Source organism: Polyodon spathula, unplaced genomic scaffold (assembly GCF_017654505.1).
Source record: "Polyodon spathula isolate WHYD16114869_AA unplaced genomic scaffold, ASM1765450v1 scaffolds_1422, whole genome shotgun sequence".
In the NCBI taxonomy this organism is placed as follows: domain Eukaryota; kingdom Metazoa; phylum Chordata; class Actinopteri; order Acipenseriformes; family Polyodontidae; genus Polyodon; species Polyodon spathula.
Genome location: NW_024472902.1, coordinates 740795 through 762130, shown reverse-complemented (window position 1 = coordinate 762130; position 21336 = coordinate 740795). Strand labels below are relative to the sequence as shown.

The 21336-nt window shown below is 46.1% G+C and overlaps 2 protein-coding genes across 6 annotated transcripts in view; one reads left to right on the top strand and one right to left on the bottom strand.

Moving 5' to 3' along the window:
* The window catches only part of LOC121309657 (protein FAM102A-like), a 49899-nt gene extending 47886 nt beyond the window's left edge, over positions 1 to 2013 (bottom strand). Inside the window, exon 1 of the transcript XR_005948655.1 lies at positions 218 to 2013. The gene's annotated coding sequence lies outside the window, so the exon portion shown is untranslated. The remainder of the gene's footprint in view (positions 1 to 217) is intronic.
* A 409-nt stretch (positions 2014 to 2422) lies between these two features.
* LOC121309656 (calcium-binding mitochondrial carrier protein SCaMC-2-B) lies at positions 2423 to 20967 on the top strand. 5 transcript variants are annotated; one of them, XM_041242703.1, is made up of 11 exons: positions 2423 to 2868; positions 14455 to 14581; positions 14704 to 14791; positions 15058 to 15093; positions 15304 to 15415; positions 17041 to 17199; positions 17917 to 18069; positions 18159 to 18266; positions 18592 to 18759; positions 18868 to 19018; positions 19338 to 20967. In XM_041242703.1, exons 1-11 carry the CDS (start codon positions 2545 to 2547, stop codon positions 19520 to 19522), a joined length of 1611 nt encoding a protein of 536 aa, XP_041098637.1. In that variant the 5' UTR covers positions 2423 to 2544; the 3' UTR covers positions 19523 to 20967. The 5 variants fall into 5 exon arrangements, with proteins under 5 accessions (XP_041098637.1, XP_041098633.1, XP_041098636.1 ...); XM_041242699.1 differs by lacking the exon at positions 15058 to 15093; XM_041242702.1 differs by lacking the exon at positions 15058 to 15093 and having other exon boundaries at positions 18592 to 18763; positions 19338 to 19431.
* Positions 20968 to 21336: the final 369 nt, after the last annotated feature.

The following is a 21336-nucleotide window of genomic DNA, read 5'->3' as shown; positions in this document are numbered from 1 at the left end:
TTGAAGGGATATAAATAATCGTAACTAGAGGGCGCTGTCATTGGTCGCTTTCATTTGTTTTTCTTTCTTCAGCGTTGAAGGATATCCTCTGTTTGCACAGCAGCGGGAGTAGCAGGCTGAAACATTTCTAACAATGTTAACGCTGCCAACTTGTTTACCATCGCCGGGGGATTAAGTTTGCAAAATGCACCGTCATTTACTCCAAAGACAGACTTACTCTGAGTGAGGGTTACGGTTGTCGCCGAGCTCAGTGGCATCGCTACCGGGATCTCGGTCCCCCCGTCTCCCGCCGGTAAGCTGATGATAGTCGCCTCGCCCAGCAAATTGCAAATCCGCTGCTGCGTGGACGTTAGGATCACCGGGACCGAGGTGCAGTCGCCCGTCCCGTCCATAGCCGCCCTCGCCTGGGCTACTTTGCGCCGGACTTCGGTTTTGAGATCGGACCACTTTTTCTTGACCTCGGCCAGCTCTCGCTGGCAGGTGGTCACGGCGTTCACTCGCTTCAGTATCTCCACCCAGGCGCTGTTTTTAGTAATGTGTGTCACCCCGGCATTGAAGTGGTTAACCAGAATGTGTTTTTGTTTCTCCATCTCCTCTAATATAATCTCCACCTCCCTTTCAGAAAAATTCATTTTTCTTTTTTTGGCCTGAGATGCCATTATATTTCAAATGTTTCTCGGTTTTTTATTTTATTTATTTTTTGTATGTTTTTTTTTTTTAAAAAAAATAAAAAGTGTACGTAATATACGCAAAAATAGTAGGATTTACTTAATGGAGCTGCGCAGCGTAATGGCTACCAGAATTAGCTTCTTCCTCCTGCAAGCCACGCTTACGCCCGCAAGGGGCTCGGACGCCCCGCCCACTCCGGAGCCCCGCATTGCTATTTGTTCAATTCCCCGGGACCGCGCCGCCGTTCTCTGCAGCTATTTGTTAAATTCTGGTGTCACTCAAAAAAAAGGCAATTCGTGCAGAAATACAAATTAATTGCACAATGAGAGTTTTGCTAACTACAAACGCGTGCGCTTTTTATATGCGAGACGGTCCTTAAATGCATGGGCTGCTGCAATTTGAATAAAATAGGGCCCTGGATAAATATTCGTGTGGGAAACGTCACCGAAATGCCCCGATGACACGCATCAAGCTTGAAATCCAGCAAACCTGAAAAAAAGGTTCCTCATAATAATAATGCACAGCTAAACTGGAGACCATCCCAGTGTTTTTGTACCCGACACTGCGGGGTGCAAAGGGTTAAAGGTTGCACAGGGAGTGGAACGCACATGGCCCCTCTTAATTGATGTCGATCTGTTCAAATTGTCTTCATATTTGTGCTTTTTGCAACCGGCAGAATTTCCTCACGGGCCAGCAATGACAGCGCTGCGGAACTGGTCTGAACAAATCCGCATCATTTACTTTATGTGTTGCTTGACTGTTTCGGAGAAACCTAGCTGGAGAGACCGTCGTGAGCTGGAGAAAAGCAACTGGTGTTAACATTACATTAAAAAAAATAAAGTGCCCATTTACAGACAGCGCTAGACAGCGGTTGATTTAGTCACTCTGTATGTGCCTCCAAAACGGGAGCGGGTTTGTGTTCCTGCACGGTATAGTAAAGGGAATCCCCGTGGATTGCATCAAGCGGCGGTTCTCTTGGGGTAACCCCTAGCAATGCAACTTAATTCACCTCCAAGTGCTTTTACACCTCGATGCAAACACCTACCCAACCCCCAAAGAATGCAACGCAACGCGCTGTTTGTATATTGAAGGCCACATCGTGGGCCCAAGTATATGAAATACGGGTGTGTGTTTTGTTTAGGAATGAAAACAACCTCGTGTGATTAAACTGAATGTTTTTTTTGTTTGTTTTGTTTTTTTTAAGGAGGATGCATTTATTATTTCCTGTATAGTATTTTACTATGCTATTTTTTTTAATCGTTGAGAAAGAGGTCACCGAGAGAGCATAGAGATGCGTTCTTCCATGTAGGTTATTGGTTGTGTTGCCCGTCAATCATCGCAAACCGCGCCCACCCACGAGTGATTGTGACGAATCGGTTCCTGTTCTAGAAGCCGGGATGCTGTCCTTCATTTACCGGCGTTTTTATTTCATCTTGCATCAGCTGGAGAGGCGAGCGCCAAGTCAGACACACGCAGGGCTAATCCTTGTGAAATTCACAGCAATCCCGGAGATACGGAGTCTGGAATAGCGAGAAAAAGGACACCCTAAAGCAATCGGAGAAGCTCGATCGGACTTTATCTTTTCAGAAAGACAGATTGCACACGGCAAGCAAATCCGGCTGGGCTAGCTGAGCGGGAGAGACCAGACAAGAGCGACCGAGTCTTTCCAAATCGGTGGCGTTTGAAACCGCTTAGCTAGGCGCAAAACGGTGGAGGATTGCATTATTTTTTATTTGCATTTAAAATCTCGAATAATAGTCAAAACCATAACTGCATCGGTCTTTTGAAAAAGACACTGCGCTATTTTCTTAAACAGTTTTGGTGGCTCGTTAAAAACAGCCATACATTTACATTTAGCGGCGTTGGATAGCGATTATGCAGCAGGAGAGATCGCTCGTCTCCCCCGTGCTAAGTGGAGTGTTCTGCCAGTGCGGTTCGGACCCGGGCGGCGGCGGGACCTCCGTCTCAGAACATCACCACCACTGCAGCGACGCCGGGGCGAGTTCGGGAGAGTTCGGGTCCGGTTCCGCGCCCGGTTCCTGCGGCGCGGCGCTGTGCGGTGCCGGTACCGAGCAGGAACACCGTCTCAAGGTTCTGTTTCAAGTGCTGGACGTTAACAGAGACGGGGGGATCTGCGTCAACGACTTGACCGTCGGGCTTAAAAAGCTGGGAGTTCACCGGACTGAGAACGAGCTGAGGGTAAGCTGCGAGTGAAGGCTGCGTTTCATTCAAAATCCATTCCCATTCATGTTGGGCAACTCTTTACTTGAACGCGTTACCATTAGACCGACTTACAATAAATAACATACAGGCTTATTCCTAACTCGGGGTCGGGAAAGTATTTTTTAAAATATTCAACTTTATTGTTTAAAGCATGAATCCAGTACAGATCTACAAGTTAAACAGACGTGTGAGTATTATATTGATACACAGGGGAAGCATTGCTTATTTCCGCTGTCACTTCCCATGTGGAGGATGCGGGTAAGCAAACCCCTTTGGAATATTTATCAAGGACAGCAACAGAAACTGAAGTCCGGTAACAGGAGGAATTGCTATCTGGTAAATTTAAACTGTACTGTCGCAAAAATAAACGTGATCGCTGCGTGACATCATGCCAGACCCGCATTACGCACCGTGCTCAGTGCATCAGACGTCTCTGTGATCATTTTACTCATCAACAGTCAGGCGAGGAGCTCAGTTACTCGCACTGGTATGTACCTGCCTTTTTCGGTTCGTACCTGGTGATCAAACCTTAACAGGACCTGTGGAACAGCCTGTCCAGAGAGTGACCTCGAGGAGGGGGGAGGGGAGTTTGTGAGTGGAATTTCACAGGACTAGCAGAGGTCTGTGGAAAGTTTTAGGATCCCAGAGCCACTCCTCCTAAAGCTGACCTGAGATCCAGTCAGATTAGGAATGCAGTCTTTCCCTGGTTTAAATCGGTTTAAACCCTGGGAGGCGTTTTGTGCCCACGGCCTTCTCTCCGAGAGACCCAGCTGTCTGCAGCAGTTCGGATTGTGGGGTTTGCATGTTGCTTGAATGAAGTGGAAAACAGCAGCTGAATAAAGGTCTCTTTCCATTGTGTGAGCTGAGACAGGCCTGTTTCTGCTGACCTCGCAGCTGCACAGTGCATTCTGCCAGCCCCCGTAATTCTCTCATTACAAAAGGGTAGTGCAGTAGAGCTTAGAGCACCAGGCTTCATTATCATCATGGGATGGATGTGCGTGTGAAAAGCACCAGCATTCAGGAATGGGATCAAGACTCCTATTGCACAGCAGTTTCACCCATTCCAGGTTTTCCTAGGAGCTTGATTAGCCACAGGGTGTACAGGTAACAAGCCCAGGTGTGTCTGATTAAAATGCAAAAACCAGGTGTGGATGAAACTGCTATGCAATGGGAGTTATTTCCATCCCTGTGTGGGGCTCCTATTTCTTCCCTATTTATTTTTAAATGATCATTGACCTTATTTTCTTAAGATCTCTTGGAAGTTTCATTGTTTTCAGTCAGTGTAAAATGATTAAATATGGATCAATGTTGGTTTGGTATTTGGTCACATGTTGTTCTGTTCAACACGCACGCACGCACACACGCACGCACGCACGCACACGCACACACGCACACACACACAATCAAAGCATTTGTATTGCAAATTCTGATATACCGGCAGTAAGCACTACCGCAGTTTCCACGGAAACGGTTTGCATGTGTCTTATGCTGATTTGCATGGCTTCAATCGCAGCACTTTGAGAGAGTTTGTGTTTTCCGAGCAGGTACGCAGGGCGTCTGTCCTGGGAGGACAGCAGCTATGTTTGTACAGTTTCTTCTGATTTTAATCTCGTTACGTGATGGGGGTGATGCGTTAATGGAGCTTTGATTGGAATGAGAGAATAACGAGAGAGCAGGAAGGGAGCAATCTAATACACCCCCAAGGAAGAAGTTATCAAACAAATGCCAAATTCAACAGCTTGCTGCCAGGCTGTTAGTCTTGTTCGGCTTGCCCTGTTTCCTTCTGCTCGTGCCTGCGTTCCAATCCCTTTGTCATGCGGTGACGTGGCAGAAGCACATGCCAGCTGCTGCACAGGACTCCCAGTCTAGACTCAAGAACAGGCCGCTTCTTGGCAAGCGTCCGACACGGTGCTAGCAACGGCAAGGAGAGCTACCCTTTATAGTGCCTCGCTCCTTTCAGCCTGGATCCTCTCTCAAGCAGAGACTGCGAACTGGGCTGGAGTGTAGATCAGATTTGCATGGATTCTGATGGGGAACAGCACTATTGTCAGATTCTGCAATCTGTTTGATATTTTTACTGTTAGGAGAATGCCAAATATGTCACTTGGGATGGTATTTATTATTTTTTGTTATACTTGTCCACTTTTATTTGTGTGAGGCGATTGCTCAAGTCTATAATCACATGTGCCATGATTTGATTATAAACTCAATATATAGGTGTGTTTGTAAGTTTTACTCCTTGAAGTCTTGCACATGCTTTGTTTTGTCATGCGGGGCTACAAAGTGTCTTTTGAAATCTTTTCAGGTGTTGGGTTTATGTATTTCTTTTTAATTATGCAGAAAATCTTAGAACCCAAAACCGTTTCAGTCCAGAATTATTCTTGTCAGAATGCAATTCTAGGATTCTAAAAAGGAACCCCCTTATTGAGTCCACATGATCAGGACAGCAGGCAAAGACTAGAAATGGAGCCTTTCTCTCACGTTACATGCAGTTCTCAGAACTGTTGAAGGAACGTGGAGAGGCACACACCATTCCCTCCCCCCTCCCAAACGCAACAATCTCTCCCTGATCCTGGGGCTTCTCCGCGTGGAAACGAGCACAGGAGCTCTTCCTTGTGGCTGTGGGTTCTGTGCCTCTTTCAGCCCCCCTGATCTCTCCGTTCATGCTGTTATCATTCTGCAGCAGCTTTGCCTTTGCCTTCTGGTTAGTTATTTCGCAGAGCTGCAGTGGGGGAGGGTGAACCTGACACTGGAGAGGAAGCTTGTGAAGACTAGAGAACATGTGCTTGGTGCTCTCCAGCTCTCTCTCCTCCTCCTGGACTGAAAGGCCTGTATTACATTGAAATGCTAAATGCTTTTCTACACGTCTGTATGCACAGAACTGTAGGCGTGTGTTTTTATTTAAGACTCTTTTTTTTTATTAAAAAAATCATTTTAAAGGTTTCGATTTAAACCTAGTATATCGCATACTTCAAATCCAAAATAGCAGCCCCAGTTTTAATGTTTGTTTTGCATTGCAGTAAGAGCTGGATGGCTCCTGGCATAGTGTTCTGCCACCAGGTGGAGCTGTGCGTTATGTCAAATTGCCAGTACAATCGAAGAGAAACAAAATCCTTTGGGGAAGATCAGTTCTAAACTGGCTAGCCTGGTCATAGCCCTGGGAAAGCTTCAGTCGAGCTGTGATTTAAAAGGTCTGTTTGTTTGTGAGCTGGTGGTTAACATCAAAATGATTCATGCTCTAACCCCCTGGGCTATCCTGCCTGTCATGGAACACACTGCAATACACAGACCCAGGACTTCACCAGCCACAGGAGAGCTATTAGAGACAGCATTCCTGGAACTGCAACCCAATTATACAGTACAATTAGGGCTGGATTGTTTTCCCCACAGTAAAGCGTGGCTTCTTTCACGGTCTAAAAATAGGTGTTTCAATATGTTTCATGACTGAACATATTTTTTAAAACGTGTGAATTTATCAAACAAAATAAAAACAGAAATAAATGTAAAAAATAATTTTATGGGGAACTACATATTACACGGCAATGGGTAGGTTTCCTGTAAGTCATGCAATCTCTGACAGCCTCAGGAGCTTCATCGGACGTCCTGTTCCCTGAAGAGAGATGTTTTGAAAAGGGAAATGCCTGCGTCCTCTCGTTCCGTGGATTGCTGGCCTGTGCTGTGGAATCCAGAGAGATCTGCCTTCATTTCCAACCCTTTCACTCCTGTCAGCCCAGCACAGTTCCACTGGCCCATGAAAACCCTGAAAAACCATTCCCGCTCATCTCAGAGTTCAAGTTACTCCTGCAACTGTGTAAGAGCTGAAAACAAGTAAAAGGGTCTAAGGAAGCGAATTATTAGTTCGGTTTAGGGTTTAGTTAAGTAACTGAGAGCCCCAGGACGTGGGCTGGGAAGCCCTGGTGTGACTCTGTGGAGAACCGCGATCCACGCAGCTGTTTCGCTTGCAGTGGTAAATTATCCCAATCAACACTTGGGACCCTCCCCTGTGGAGAGCTTATCTGAATAATGAGAACCTGCAGCACTGCAATCTACTCAGCCCTGGCTCATTGTATTACCTTTATCATTGTAGTAGGGGGCAGGCGTGCCTGAACCTGAGGGGGGGGGTGTTGTGAAGAGCTTCCTTGTCTCAAGCAAGGGGATTGTGTGTGTGATCATTCCTTCTGGCTTGCTAATGTACCCTCCCCTTTTGATGCAGAGCACTCATTGGGGGGTTGGTAGTAGACTAACACCTCCCTGTAACAGACTGCAGCAGTCCAGGCAATGCAGCCCTGTTGTCTGGCTAGTCTAGCCACAGCAGTGCACCATTTGGCTGCAGAGGCTGAGCACGCCTGTGTAGAATGTCACCTTCCAGTCAGAAATCCTGTTTAATTCTTTTAAAAGTGTCTGCCCGGGTTTTAGTTTCCTCCTTCCTACATGCTGTGTGTTTCTAAGATCGTTCTGCGTCATTAAAAAAAAAAAAGATTACAAATCAATGAACGCAGTACCTGGAGTTCCCCCACAGGGGGCTCTCTTTGCTGTCGTTGTAGCTTCATTTTCTTTCTTTCTCAGTGAGACGGTTTGGAAAGTGAATGGTGTGCGTTGCACCTGTCTGATGTTTCTGCCGTTCTGTATAAACAGATGGCAGGCACAGATAGAGCTACACTAAATGATTGAAGTTGGTTGGAGGAGTGATGCTGTACAGCTGTGACTGCGTAGTTCGCTCTGCGCTGGTAACACTGTGTTTAAGTGCAGTCGTTTATTCAGTTTTTGCAGTCTGCACTAGATAGACCAACGTGTGAGGCTGGGGGCACTGCTGGTGAAACAGACTAGGGCAACTGAAAAGGCACTAGAACACACAGCATCCACCCCCTCAGGGCAGACTGATGAGCGTTGCCACGGCGATGCATCCAGCCTAATGGAATAGCTGGGAGTCATCAATGAGAGAGAGTATCGCTGAGCCAGCGCTTTCTAATTGGCTCACTAATGGACCTGTTAGTGCGGAGCTTTGCCATTGGCTGGGCCACAGCTGCAGTGAGGATGCAGTTTGATGTGCACTGCTTCCTTCCAGACTCTTTTTTTTTTTTTTTTTTTTTTTTTTTTTTTTTTTGCTGCATTACTTCTTCTCCTGACTGGGCCAGGGCTCGCTGGGAACTCTCGCATGTCAGAGTGAATGTGTCTGAAAGGAACCGCACAGGGAGAGGGAAAGGCAAGATTCGCACGAGCTGGCTGAGATGGGTCTCTCATTATAGAAGGCTGCAGGTTGTATAAATGTAATACTTGAAAAGTTGATCTGACTTGGTGCGAGTCCCCTTCACATGCCTAGCTTTGACGAGATGCATATTTCTTTTGGATGCCTATTAAATAATGTGGCAGCAGTGTTTAGTTTGATTTTCTTTGGCGTAGGTAGGTATTGATATGCAGCTGACTGGCTTTGAACCTGGCTTTGTTCAGTGATGTGCTTTGAAAACTAGACATCGGATAAGTTCCCTTTTTTGTTTCAGGGAAACGGTTGCAGAAACCCTTGGAGAAGTTTCTTTTTCTTGGCATTGCTGCTCTGCGTTGGTAATTAACAGTATTCACTCCCTGTACTCACCCTCCATTGCGTCCACGTTCCTCAGTGTGTGACCGTCCTGCCTGCCTGTCTGCCTGGAGGAGGGATGCTGCAGGCTATGTGGGGGTTCCTCACCCCGTGGATTTCGAGGGCTCCCCCCACTGCGTCGTGCCAGGCTTCAGGTGGGGTTGAGCACGAAAATCCCCATGCCGGGAGAGCTGCTGCTTCTCCTGGAGCACCGGGATCGACAGCTGAGCCAGCCAGGGATAGCCCTGCAGGAGAGAAGAAACAAACGATACTGATAATGGTGGCACCGATGGAGCTTCTGAAACAGGTACTGCTGCCCCCAACCCAGGCTCCATTACGCCTTTGTCATTCGGTCGTCCTTATTGTGTTTTCAGCCACGTTTGGTGGCACCGTGTGTCTGTGTTTGTACCTGTGATTTTATTGATTGATTATGTAGAATAAATGGAGTGACCGTGTTACTATGCGCTGTGGTGTCCGTGCGTTTGTAGAATTGCAATTAGTGCAGCATGATTGTAACTCTCTTTGGAATTGAACAGCCTCGCGTTGGAATTGCAATTTCTGCAAAATGGTGCTGCTGTAATTGTGATGAGACTTGACCCCGGGGTCTGACCAGCACTGCAGACCCGCTCGCTCAGTTTAAAGATGCTCTGCCCACTGCCACTTCAAATCAAATCCACAGGTCTGGCTGGAGGTGATCAGCCTCTGTACCTTGAGAAGCCACAGCTGGATTTTAGAGCATTTCACAGCACCTTCTGAACCCCCCCCCCTGAATTGCATCAACCACCTATCTGGCCACCCCAGGGTTACCCTTAAAAAGAAGTGCTTGATGCAATCCAGGTGGCTTTCCTGGTGCTGTAAAATGCTCTGCGAATCCCAGCAGGGCAGGCTGATGAAATCAAGCTCTGAGCCAAGCATCAACAATAATTCCCACCTCCTCGTTCAGCCTCTTGATTCTGTTGCGGGGCACGCTGTGATGAAGGGGCACGTTTTCACCTTTGCCTGTTTGAGTCTGTCGGCAGCTGTGTGAAAGGCAAGCTGCAGTGTTGGCAGCGCCAGGGCTGCCCACGCCGCTGAGTCAGGGCAGTAGAGAGGATTCCTCTTGGTTACGTGTCATTACGTTTGCACGGCTTCAGTGCTTTTAAATAAGAATGAAATCTGCACTACATAAGGGATGAGTGACGCGGTGTTTGAGGCGGGTCTGTTTTTTAATAGGCAGATTGCAAGCCAAGCCTGTAATGCTCGCAATTGAGAAGTGTTTGTTGACAGGTGTTAAAAAATTTAGTTAATTAACTTGCTGATTTCAAAAACAAGAAAAATCTGACCTTCCCTCACCTTTACAACACGGTACCAATCGCTGGCAAGTAACAGCGAAAAAGTCAGCGGACCGGATGAGAGGAAAACTCCTGTCTGCTTTTTAAACACTCAGAAGTTAATTGGTTGTAAAGGTGAGGGAAGGACAGAGTTTCCCCCTAGTGATTAACCTGGATCAATTAAGGTCAACAGATCTTAACAGGAAGTCTTGCATGTCGAAAAAGCTGACCTGTGTGCAATTTAGAACTAGCTCTGAAACCTCCACATACCAAACTCATGAGCTTGACTCTGCCTGCCTTTGTGCAGTAAGTAATTCATGAGTCATTAGAGTATACAGTGTGGTCGCAGTGATTCAGTCCCATATTTACATAGGTTGTTATTTACTGCAACCTAATGAAGTGTTTTTGGTGGATCTCCCAATGTGTTCCTCTAGTGGAATGTGCAGCTTCTGCTTTTGGAAAGTGTCGCAGTTTCTGGGATGTTTCTGGGATTCATTACTGTGCCTAAGGGCGCTGCAGAGGTAGGCAGTCACCCTGGTAAGAGAACGCGGCTTTCGCTGCACACTGGAGCAGACCTTGTGAAGGGGACCGATGGGAAAGCGTGGACAGCATTCACCTCGCGTCACTGGAAATGTCCGCTTATAAATGCCTTGACGTTTGGAGCCTTGCATGTCATATTCTGTTAAAGACGACTGCGTTTGAAATCTTTCGATTTTGGGTTTAGGTCGAAGCCCTTGTAGAACTGGGCTGCTGTAAATGATGCGGGAAAACGTTTTATTGCATAACCACAGTGAAACCGGTCCTGAAGGACAGCGAACAGTTTCATCCGCTTAAAACCGGTGATTTCAAGTGTGTTCGTCATTCACTTGTATTTTGAAGGGGAGTTACTGGCTGGTAAAACAAGTTATTTTGACTTTACAGTAAACTTGTAGTTTCTGTATGATCTTTTCTATTGACCAGAAACAAATCCAATCTCCAGTACCTTGAGAGGTGTGGAGTTCTAGTGCAAGGCTGGCTGTTCCACTCCTGGTCTTTGTTCCAGCCCTGTTCTAAATTGGTTAACTGAACCAGTTAACCCTCCATCCAGACCCTGAATTAGTCCTCTGGTGTTGCCTGTTAAACCTGGAGGGGAATGGCTGTGAAGGACTGTGATTGAGCACCGCTGCTCAGTACAGTAGATGGTTAGTTTCAGGGAAGTTAATCTGGCTGTGTTGTTGGTACAGGTGACAGTGTGTGCGTGCGTGCGTGCATTGTCTCGGGTGCTCCTGTGATAAGAAGGTCCGCTGGTTATTCTTGTACACAGACACCAACGCACACGCGCTGTTTCTCTGACGCCTGCTGTTGCACAATTTTGCAAACTGTGTTCCATCAAACCTGGTAAACAAAACCCGGGTTATGCGCCTCTTTCCGATTTTCAGTGGAGGATCAAAACAAAAGGCTCTGTCCCAGAATGCAAGTTGACCTTGGACCGCTGCTTTGTCATGGAATTCAGACGGTACACATGTTGGTGTTTTTCTGCTGCTTAATCTTTACCTCCGTGCAAACGTCTGGAGGAGTCTTGTTTGTTTTGTCCTTCCCTAGACTGATATGTCCGCGCTGTGGGGTCATGAACAACTGGGGCAGAAAACACGCTTTCTGATAAATAACGGGTTTTGCTTAGTACTGGGTTGTTTTTCGAGTTGGTTTTTGATTCATTAAATCAAACCTGCTCTTCACGAAACATTTTCAGCTGTGTGTGTGTTTTTAAAAGAGGGGTTATTTGTTTGCCTGCACTGTCAGTCAGTTACATTTGGCTTCAAGTGAAAGCATTCGAACAATCGCAATGATTAGTTCATGTCTCATATATCCAGTTCGGTGCGTCGCTCCAGGATCCCCAGCCACACTGTTCTGTAATGTGTCTGGTGATCCGAGTCAAGGCATATGCTGCGACTCCCACAGCACCCCTCTGGAGCTGCACCTTGTGACTCCCTATAAACAGCGTCTGAACTGGTCTGAGCTGCAAGTGAAGCCTGCGAGGCGCCCTGGCTGCCTGCCTGGGACTGTCTCCGGAGTCTGCCAGCTTTGCCTTGACCTGCCCTGCGGATACCCTCCCCAGCATCAAGTTACAAGACTCTCCAGATCTGGCTGGGAACAGAGCCCCAGGGAGGGGTGGAAATGTCCCTCGAATGTTCAGGGAGAACAGCAGACTCCAAGATGAAGTGCAGCTCTGCAACCTGGAAAGAAAAGGCAGTCGCTTGTTTTAGCTTGAATTGTCAATCTGCTTTAACTGGGACTACCCCGTCCATATTGCATGGTCTGTTTGCCCACAGTGCAAAATCAAGCCCTGTGTCTTTAAGCAACTTCAGCCTCAGTGCCTTTTCAATCTTGTGATGGTGATTTTTCAGCTCTCTCACATATATTCAGTGATTCAGTGCAATTCCCTGATTGCATGTTTCATGTATTTAGCAGTAGGTGGAACTTCCCATAAGGAATGTGTATGATAAATAAGACTCCCATTGCATTGCGGTTTGATCCATTCCTGTTTTTAGTAGGTGTTTAATAAGACACACCTGAACTTGTTACCGATCAAGCTCTTATTGAAACGTGGAATGGGTGAATCTGCTATGCAATAGGAGTCTTATAGCAACTCAAAGACAACAGCAATTCACCATCTAATACTTGTGTCTTTGTTTATTGTAACATACCAAGATGAGAAACAATATTGGTATCGGGTTCCTCTCCACTAAACCTGCCTCCATTTCTATTATCATTGTAATATGATCTCTTCCCGGCAGAGCCGCTAATTTCAACCACAAAGGGTTACCAATAGAGACCACGTGTGCCTTCGACATTACGTAAGAGAATCGATGTCAGTAGAGACGTCAAGGAAAAGGGAGTGTATTGGTTTTAACCAATGAAAATACAGCATTAGGGTGTACGTAATTCATTCCGGGCGGGGCAAATGGAACGGAAGAACACGTGTGTCTGAAGCCACTAGCCGGCATTTAAGAGGCAAGCGGCGCTGAGGAGAGCAAGTTTAAGAGATTTGATCTCTTTATCAATTTTTTTTTTTAAATTATATATTATCTATTTATTTATATTTAAGAGCGTGGAATATTCTATTGAAATGTTGCGCCTGTGTCTTTACGTGCCCCTCCCGAACGCGGCTCAAACGGAGTTTGAATACTTTGAATCGGAAGGACTTCCGTCCGAGCTCAAGTCTTTTCTCGGAAGGCTGAGTGTGTTCGCTCCTTCCGAGGAACTGGCTGCCTATCGGTGCTGGAGGCGACGGGTAAGAAGCTCGCTGTTTCGGGTGTTCGTTTTTTCTCGTGGGTTGAGTGGGCATGTGTCCAGTGTGTGGGTGTTGTGCGCGTTTTTTCTCGTGGATTGAGTGGGAATTCATTCTTATTTCCAAGAAACGAGAGGAGAATGTGAACTGGCTTCAATCTATTGAAAAAAAAAAACAAACAGCTTGCCCCACTGAGGTAGCTGTCCTTTTAAAGCTAATGTACCTAATGATAACGGGTTTGTGTTCATCTCAAACGCGCTTCTTTATTCATGTTACATTGTAAAACCTGTGTGGGGGGAGGCAGACTTCTCCTGTAAATGTCTGTAGAGAAGGTATTTTAAACGGCTGATCTTGGACTTGATGTTGCTGTAACGCTGTGACCTATATTCTAATCTTTATCTTAATTGCGTGGTGTTTGCATATTTTACTGACGAGAGTCCTCCTCCTGATTGGCACGTTATCTGATCTAATAAAACAGAATTGAGGGCTCTATGAGTTCTCTATTCAGGGATGAGAATAAGACTCCCATTGCATAGCAGTTTGATCCATTCCTGGTTTTACTAGGAGTTTTATAATAAGACACACCTGAGCTTGTTACCAAACACTGTAGTAGCTCGTAGTAAAACCTGGAACGGGTAAAACTGCTAATCAGTAGTCTTTCCATCCCTGCTATATAACCTGGTTTGTTTTTGTCTGGGCTCAGTCTGCTGGTGTGATGGAGGGACAGTGTAATGCGCTCTCGGGTCATGCTATAATCTGGTTACTGCCTGAACTCTGATATTAATCATCCACTGGATCCCATGCTGTGCTGTTCAAAGTTCAGCCACATGCAAATCTCTCAGGTAGTGAGTCATACTCTGCCAATTAAAAGGAAAATCTCAAGGAAGTTCAAGGATGGAGAGAAGACTCCCATTGCATTGCAGTTGGATTCATTCCTGGTTCTACTACGAGTTTAATAAGACACACCTAATCTTGTTAGCTATACAGTGTGGCTAATCCAGCTCATAGTAAAACCTGGAATGGGTGATACTGCTCTGCAATAGGAGTCTTATTCCCGCGGTCACGCTCTCTGGAGCTGTGTGTGATGGTGTGGCGGTCGTATTGTACACATTATCTCCTCCTCTGATTTGCACTTTGCCCTGAGCGAGGTGGGTTTTGCCCTGCATGCCCGCACCCAGGCGAGCGTGGCGATGCAGGATTCAGCTTGCTGGTTCTGGTTTACAGGGCTTGCTAAAGCAACTGAAACCCGTCGGACGTTCTACATGAGCAAACTTCTTGAGGGTGTGCAGGGTTAGAGATTCACCGAGAGAGCGTTATTGAGGGAAACCGAGTCATGCGCGCCTGCTCATTGATATCAAAGCCCTTTGTTTTAGCAGCGCAGCTAATGTCTTTCATTTTTGTAATTCCAGAAAATCTTGAAGGCTGGCGACAAGGACCTGGACGGCCAGCTGGACTTCGATGAGTTTGTCCACTATCTCCGAGACCACGAGAAGAAGCTGAGACTGGTCTTCAAGAGCCTGGACAAGAAGAACGACGGTGAGGAGACCTGCCAGTATATTTGATATGTGAAATCCAGTTGTGGGGTTGAAGGGGACCTTTTCAATGGCTGTGTGTCTTATTTCTCATATTCAACAATCCACTTTTGTTTTTGTTCCCAGGTCACATCGACTCTCAGGAGATCATGCAGTCCCTGCGAGACCTCGGAGTTAACATCTCCGAGCAGCAGGCAGAAAAAATCCTCAAGAGGTAGGTTAAGAGCTGTGGTGTGCCGGGCTACCCAATCTCACCTATAGGGGAGTGTCCTACTGTCTTGTCTTTGTGGTGTGGTCCCTCTCTGTCTCTCTCTCTCTTTACTGGCCAGATTGAGCTGCAGTGTAGCTGGAGTTGTGCTGTCTAGTTTCAGCTGCTCCTTCTTTAATTCACCGGTGCCACTGCTTGTGTTGAGTAATGGCTTGTCTCTGTCGGTCTGCTTCTCCGACACCTCTTCCTCTCGTTTCTCTTGCCTGTCTCAGAATAAGGAAGCGTCAAGTCTGGTCTCCTGTTGCTTAGTAAGTAAGAATGTGTCTTTGTGCCTGTCCGTTTCAAACTCCACTGTCTGTGAAACCCTTGCATTATTTATTATTATTTCGGACTCTTTTAGTTTGTCATCCATCTCCCCAGATCGTCAATGCCACACTTTGTTCTTGCATGCGATTTCTCTAGAAGAGTCTGTCGTGGTTCTTGATTCCTAACTAGTGTTTTTTTTTTCTCGTCCGCAGCATGGATAAAAATGGTACAATGACAATAGACTGGAATGAATGGAGAGACTACCATCTTTTGCACCCAGCTGACAACATTCCTGAAATCATTCTGTACTGGAAACACTCCACAGTAAGTACAGGGAGCGAAATACTCGAGGCTGCACACTGCAGGCAATACCTGGGCAAAGCTCTGTGCATAGACCTAGTGCTGGAGACCAATACGCTAATACAGCATGAGATTGACTAAACTGAGGCATCTGGCATGTGATGAGAGCCTACTTCATCTAAACAGAGCTGGCATTAAAAAAGGGTTGGGTTTTAAAAATAGATGTCCCAGGAATCTCCCTGCAGTACACAGTGAACCGGGACGTGGGTCAGTGGGGTTATCGGGGGGGTGCGGGTGCTGGCTGTGTGTAGGATACAGTTATCCATCCCTGCTGACAAAATGTCAGTCCTGTCACCTGACCCAGCCTTTAATGTCAGGGAACATTTGAGACTTGAATCATTCAATCTGGTGTGCTGCCGTTTTCAGAGCCGGTATGTAATTTTAAACTCTGGCTGTCATAAACATCCCTTTTAATAATCGGAGTTAACCTATTGCTTGTGATCTGTGCCAATCCAAGAGAAGCCTGAAGGGTATTGCGTGAGACCTCATCTGGAATGATCTAGTTTTTATATACAGTACGGAACGCAGTGACCTGTTGTCATACTTGTGTAATCTGCGGTGTGTGTGTAAGCAGGCTGTGTTCTTGCACTTTATCCTTTCAATCAGAGTTTGTTGCATATGGAAGAGGGGGGTTTAAAAGACAGGACAGCCCTGTATTTGAAGAGCAAGCCCCTTGCCAGGCACGTTTCCACTTGTAGTTCGTCACGAATCAAGGACGCTGTTTGGATTTCTCAAGCCCTGTAAATACCACAGTTGGCACAGTCACTAAAAATCGATATTAGGGGTTAACTCTGCAAGTAAAATAAATGAATCTCAACTAAAAACCTGCAAACACCCAAACCCTAATTATTTGTTTTATATGTTTATATCCAGAATGGACAACCTTGGATTTAATTTGGTTGAACAATAAAACAATGTTTGATTTCTGCCTCCAGTGCAGAAAGACAGTCCCAGTGCAGGACCTGTAGGTCTGGAAGACGCTGGCTCTAGTCCAGGCTGCAGAGACGCTGTGTCTCTCCAGTGGTTTTACAACAGCATGAAACGATGATGCAGTGTTCAATTAATGTTGCACCGCATTGCAAAACCAATGCACACCAGCCGTTTTATACATGCCATGAAGTTGCATTTCACGTTTTTGTATTGTAAATTGTGTAAGAATTCGACTGCCGTATGTTTTTTGGTACCAAGGGCTTAAAATAGAAAATTTTACAATCTCGTTCTGGAGAGTTTTTTTGACCGGAGCTGTAAATATGAGTTAATGGAGATGAAGAGATTTGTAACGCAGTAACCTTGAACAGTGACCGAACTCATTCTCTAGTCCTGTAAATATCTGACCTACTTGCAGAGAAATCGCTGCCAGATACTATATATAATATTGTGACCTGTTCAGAGATTCATTTGGGACTCCCATTGCATAGCAGTCTGAGCCAGTCCAGGTTTTCCCACGACCCTCACTAGAAAGCTGCCTGTATAAATGTGTGGTCAGTGTAGTTCAGCTTTTCAAATGGGTCTTCAGCTTTACACCTTCTTATGTATTGTATTAAACAGACATGGCGTGCTAAGAGTTTCTAACGCGGTTGTTTCTCCAGATATTTGACGTTGGTGAAAGCCTGATGGTGCCGGACGAGTTCACCGCGGAGGAGAAGCAGACCGGGATGTGGTGGCGACACCTAGTGGCGGGAGGGGGTGCAGGCGCGGTGTCCCGGACCTGCACGGCCCCCCTCGACAGACTCAAAGTGCTAATGCAGGTATGTTCTGCCTCTTGAAAATAGCTGTGCTCATGAGATTGTGGGACCGTGTTATAAAGGCACGCTTTAACAAGGAGTCGCTGTGTTCATACTCTGTAGTGTGGAAATGTTTAATTGCTGCTGTAGTTTTTTTTTATTTGTTGTGCACGTGAAACCAGCACTCTGAACTATCCCTTCTGTGTAAAGTGTTTTATTTAGCTTTCCATTCACGTTGTAATGGAACACTGCTGCTGGACTTGCACAACCCAGTGTTGCAATGCCTGTCTGTCGTCCCCTCCTCCCCCACCCCCCCCGGCTGTAAACTGGTTAATAAGCAGCCCTGCCAGGATCCTGGGTTCATGTTGATCGAGTCTCCCTGGTCACGGAGTTCAGCACCGGCAGTCTTGGCTAATCACAGTGCAGGGAAGGGGTACTCCTGTCACCCAGATCCTGTGCGTGCCTCAGATTGGCTCGTTGCAGAGTGGGTGTGTGGAGGGTTTTTCAGCAGCGAGAGTGTCGCGTGTTCATTGGGAGCGGTGCCAGACTGGCGTCCACACTGTTTGTCAAAATATTCTGGCAGCAGTAGGGTATGCAAAGTGGGCCAACAAAGTTTAAAAACAGTTTAGCCTTTGTCCTGCACAGATAGCATGAAGCGGACTGGTTGACCTCATTGATTCATCACCTTTTTGGAACTGAATTATGAAATGAGCTGTATTCATTTTTTCTTACTATTTTTAGGTGCACGGTTCCAGGAGCAGCAACATGTGCATAGTGGGTGGGTTCACACAGATGATCCACGAGGGAGGGGTCCGGTCGCTGTGGCGAGGGAACGGCATTAACGTCGTGAAAATCGCGCCGGAGACGGCCATCAAGTTCATGGCCTACGAGCAGGTACAGAACAAAGGCAGGTCTGTTCCCGTTTCGTTGTTTTTAAAAGCATGCCAGTCATTGAACAGCCGTTTCTCATCCGTCGTCTGCAGATAAAGCGCTTGATCGGCACTGATCAGGAGACCCTGGGAATCCTGGAGCGGTTTGTCGCTGGATCGCTTGCTGGTGCGATTGCGCAAAGCAGCATCTACCCCATGGAGGTAAAAAGACCTTTAAGATTTAATGCATGACGGCAGTGTCTGTCTAATCACTGCCTGCAAGCAAGGAGGGATCAATACATTGTCATTTAAGATGTGGTGCAGTCTTTGAAAGCTAGAGGGCTTTCATCTCTGTTACTGAAGATTTAAATAGAACTAAAATTGGAACAGTGCTTTTTTCTGTGGTGCTGACCAAGCTCTACCCTTGACTGCCTTTGTAGTACCCATGAATAACAGTGGCTTAGTCTGAGCAGCCTTCTAAGCTGTAGTTTTTAAAGTTAACTGGGACCACAGTTTGACAGTGCGTGGCTTCGCTGTGATTCCGCAGGTGCTGAAAACCAGGCTGGCTCTGAGGAAGACCGGGCAGTACTCTGGAATCGCAGACTGTGCAAAGAGGATCTTCCAGAAGGAGGGCTTCCGGGCGTTCTATAAGGGATACATTCCCAACATTCTGGGGATCATTCCGTACGCTGGCATCGACCTGGCAGTCTACGAGGTTGGTACGAAACCCAATGCCCATTTTATTGATCTGCTATTTTAAATTTGTAATAATTATCTAGTTACAGGGCTGGGTAATAACCTCTTTCATCTTGCTTCTCTTCAGACGTTGAAGAACTCCTGGCTGCAGAATTACGCCACAGACAGCGTGAATCCCGGCATGTTTGTGCTCCTGGCCTGCGGGACAGCCTCCAGCACCTGTGGCCAGCTGGCCAGTTACCCCCTAGCGCTGGTCAGGACAAGAATGCAGGCACAAGGTAAACACCCAGAGCGGGTTCCCGTGGCTATTCAAGCACGCGGCATGCACAGTGTAGTTTTAATTTCACTAGTTTTTCAGCGGTAATGAATTTGGAATAGTCTTTAATTCAAGCACCTTGTTGCAGCCTGTAATTTGCTAGCAATACCAAAGCAAGCTCAGTAAAACAGGGCAGCATGCAAGAAGCGCTGAACAAAATTAGTTTCCGACTCTATAGAAGATACTAAAGGATAAACAGTTCTTGTGTGTATCTACCATGTATTCCTGTGAAAATAATAATTCAACAAGAGCATGTGGATTGAATTATATTTTTCTTGTAGCGACGCTTGAGGGGGCTCCACAGATGTCCATGTCGGGGCTCTTCAGACAAATTGTGAGGACGGAGGGGGTTGCTGGGCTCTACCGAGGCTTGGCCCCCAACTTCATGAAGGTCATCCCGTCGGTCAGCATCAGCTACGTGGTGTACGAGAATCTGAAGATGACCCTGGGAGTCCAGTCTCGGTGACGAGGAGAGGCTGAACTGTGCCGATGCTGGGACCGAAGAATCTCAGGCAATGGGACTCTGGGCTGCATGGTCATCTCATTCTGCGAACGTCTGGAAACACTAGGAGACTGATACTGAACTGCAGCGACTACCTTTCACTGTGAGACGCAAGAACCTGGGGGAGCTGCTCTGTACACTTTCACTTTGATTTACTCGGAAGTGGCGCTAAAAGTGGCGAAATGCAGTCGTAGATTCAAAAAACTGAAAACTAACATCGGTAGAAAAAACGAACAGGGACCAAGATGTCGTCCACTTTTGGCTCACTTCCAGATCGCTGCTGTAGGGACACGTGTCCAAAAAGTTAGAAATCTGCTTTCATTGAACAAAATGTGAAGTGTGTGTTACTGGAAACTCCTGTCCCCTTGGCAGCTTTTTGCTCCTCTGGTGAGCAGGAGGCATGATGGGATACTGGAGGTTTCTGCCTGCCTGCACGGCTTCAAAGAAAAACTCACCATACTTGTGGGTGGGGTAGGGGGGGCGCCTCTTTATTTTTGTGTTTTTTTATTTTTTTAATTGTGCACTACATGCTTTTTATCTTGGTTTTAGCGTTTCCTGTTATGATCACAAGGGCTTGTTTTATTGTTCCATCTCTAACACTATTCAGTCCAGTCACTCACTGCTGGTGAGGTAGAATTCATGGTTTTACATGTTTTGGGTTTTTTTTTTTTTGGTTTCTTAGACAAGCTAATCTTTCTCCTACTGGAACCAAAACTGTATAATACTTGAGGAGCAAAAAAATTTAAAACTTCCACGCATTTTTTTTACTTTCAAGCTGTGCAGGTGGGAATCGAGTGTTTTACACACTGAGCTGTCTTAATGAATAACTGATAGAAAAGTTGTTTTAAAATGTAATTTATTTTTATATGTATCGTACAGCGCTAACCAGATATATTTATTTCGAGAGAAAACATTGAATGTTCTATAAGTTTGCATGTTAAATGTATATATTTAAATAACATATCTTCAGTGCTCCTTTGCAAGTCGTGTTGCATTGTTTCTGAATCGGGTAACGAGTCATCCTCTGCTTCTGTTTGGTGTGATTGTCTGTCGTCTGGCGCAGACGGAGTTCTTAGTTTACCAGTGCGGGTTATGAAAGGGAAGTGAATGTGTTTCTGAGAAACATGCGCCTCTGCAGAGCTCTTGTGCATCTCCACACTGCAGACGCGTGTCGGGCTTTCTGCTTCGAGAAAGCGCTTCTGTGACCGTCTCTGTACTCATTCACACACGTGACTGTGTTATATACGCAGCGATCGGAAACTGAAGGCAGTAAAGAAAGGGTTTCTCGCTGTCATTTATTTAAAGAACTGTATTTTTGTATGTGTACAAATTCATTTTTTTCTTTAACATTGTGTATGAAAGGTAGCATGAGGCTTTAATATTTTTTAAAATGTATATGTTATGTATGACCAAACTGTCTTTGTTGTAGTGTGTGTGTGTGTGTGTGTGTGTGTGTGTATATAATTTAACCATATAATGTAGAAGAAAGAAAGGCTTGAGCTTCAGAAACAGAGACTTGAAACCTGGTTCCAGGAGACTGGGAGACCTAGTTTGAGACAACCTTGCTGTATTTTTTATTATTATTATTATTATTATTAGTTTATTTATCAGGCACCTTCTTATCCAAGACGTCCTGCAGAGACTGGGGCGTGTGAACTATGCATCAGCTGCAGGGGTTAAGTGACTTGCTCACACACACAGTGAGTCAGTGACTGAGCTGGGATTTGAACCGGGGGTCCTCCTGGTTACAAGCCTGTTTAACCCCCACACCACACTGC

Excerpts from the sequence above, each read along its gene's own strand:
- LOC121309656 (XM_041242703.1), top strand. The coding sequence starts at position 2,545 with ATGCAGCAGGAGAGATCGCTCGTCTCCCCCGTGCTAAGTGGAGTGTTC. Across the intron at positions 15,094-15,303 it reads GTCTGGTCTCCTGTTGCTTA|CATGGATAAAAATGGTACAA; the intron begins GTAAGTAAGAAT and ends TCTCGTCCGCAG. Across the intron at positions 18,070-18,158 it reads AGTTCATGGCCTACGAGCAG|ATAAAGCGCTTGATCGGCAC; the intron begins GTACAGAACAAA and ends CGTCGTCTGCAG.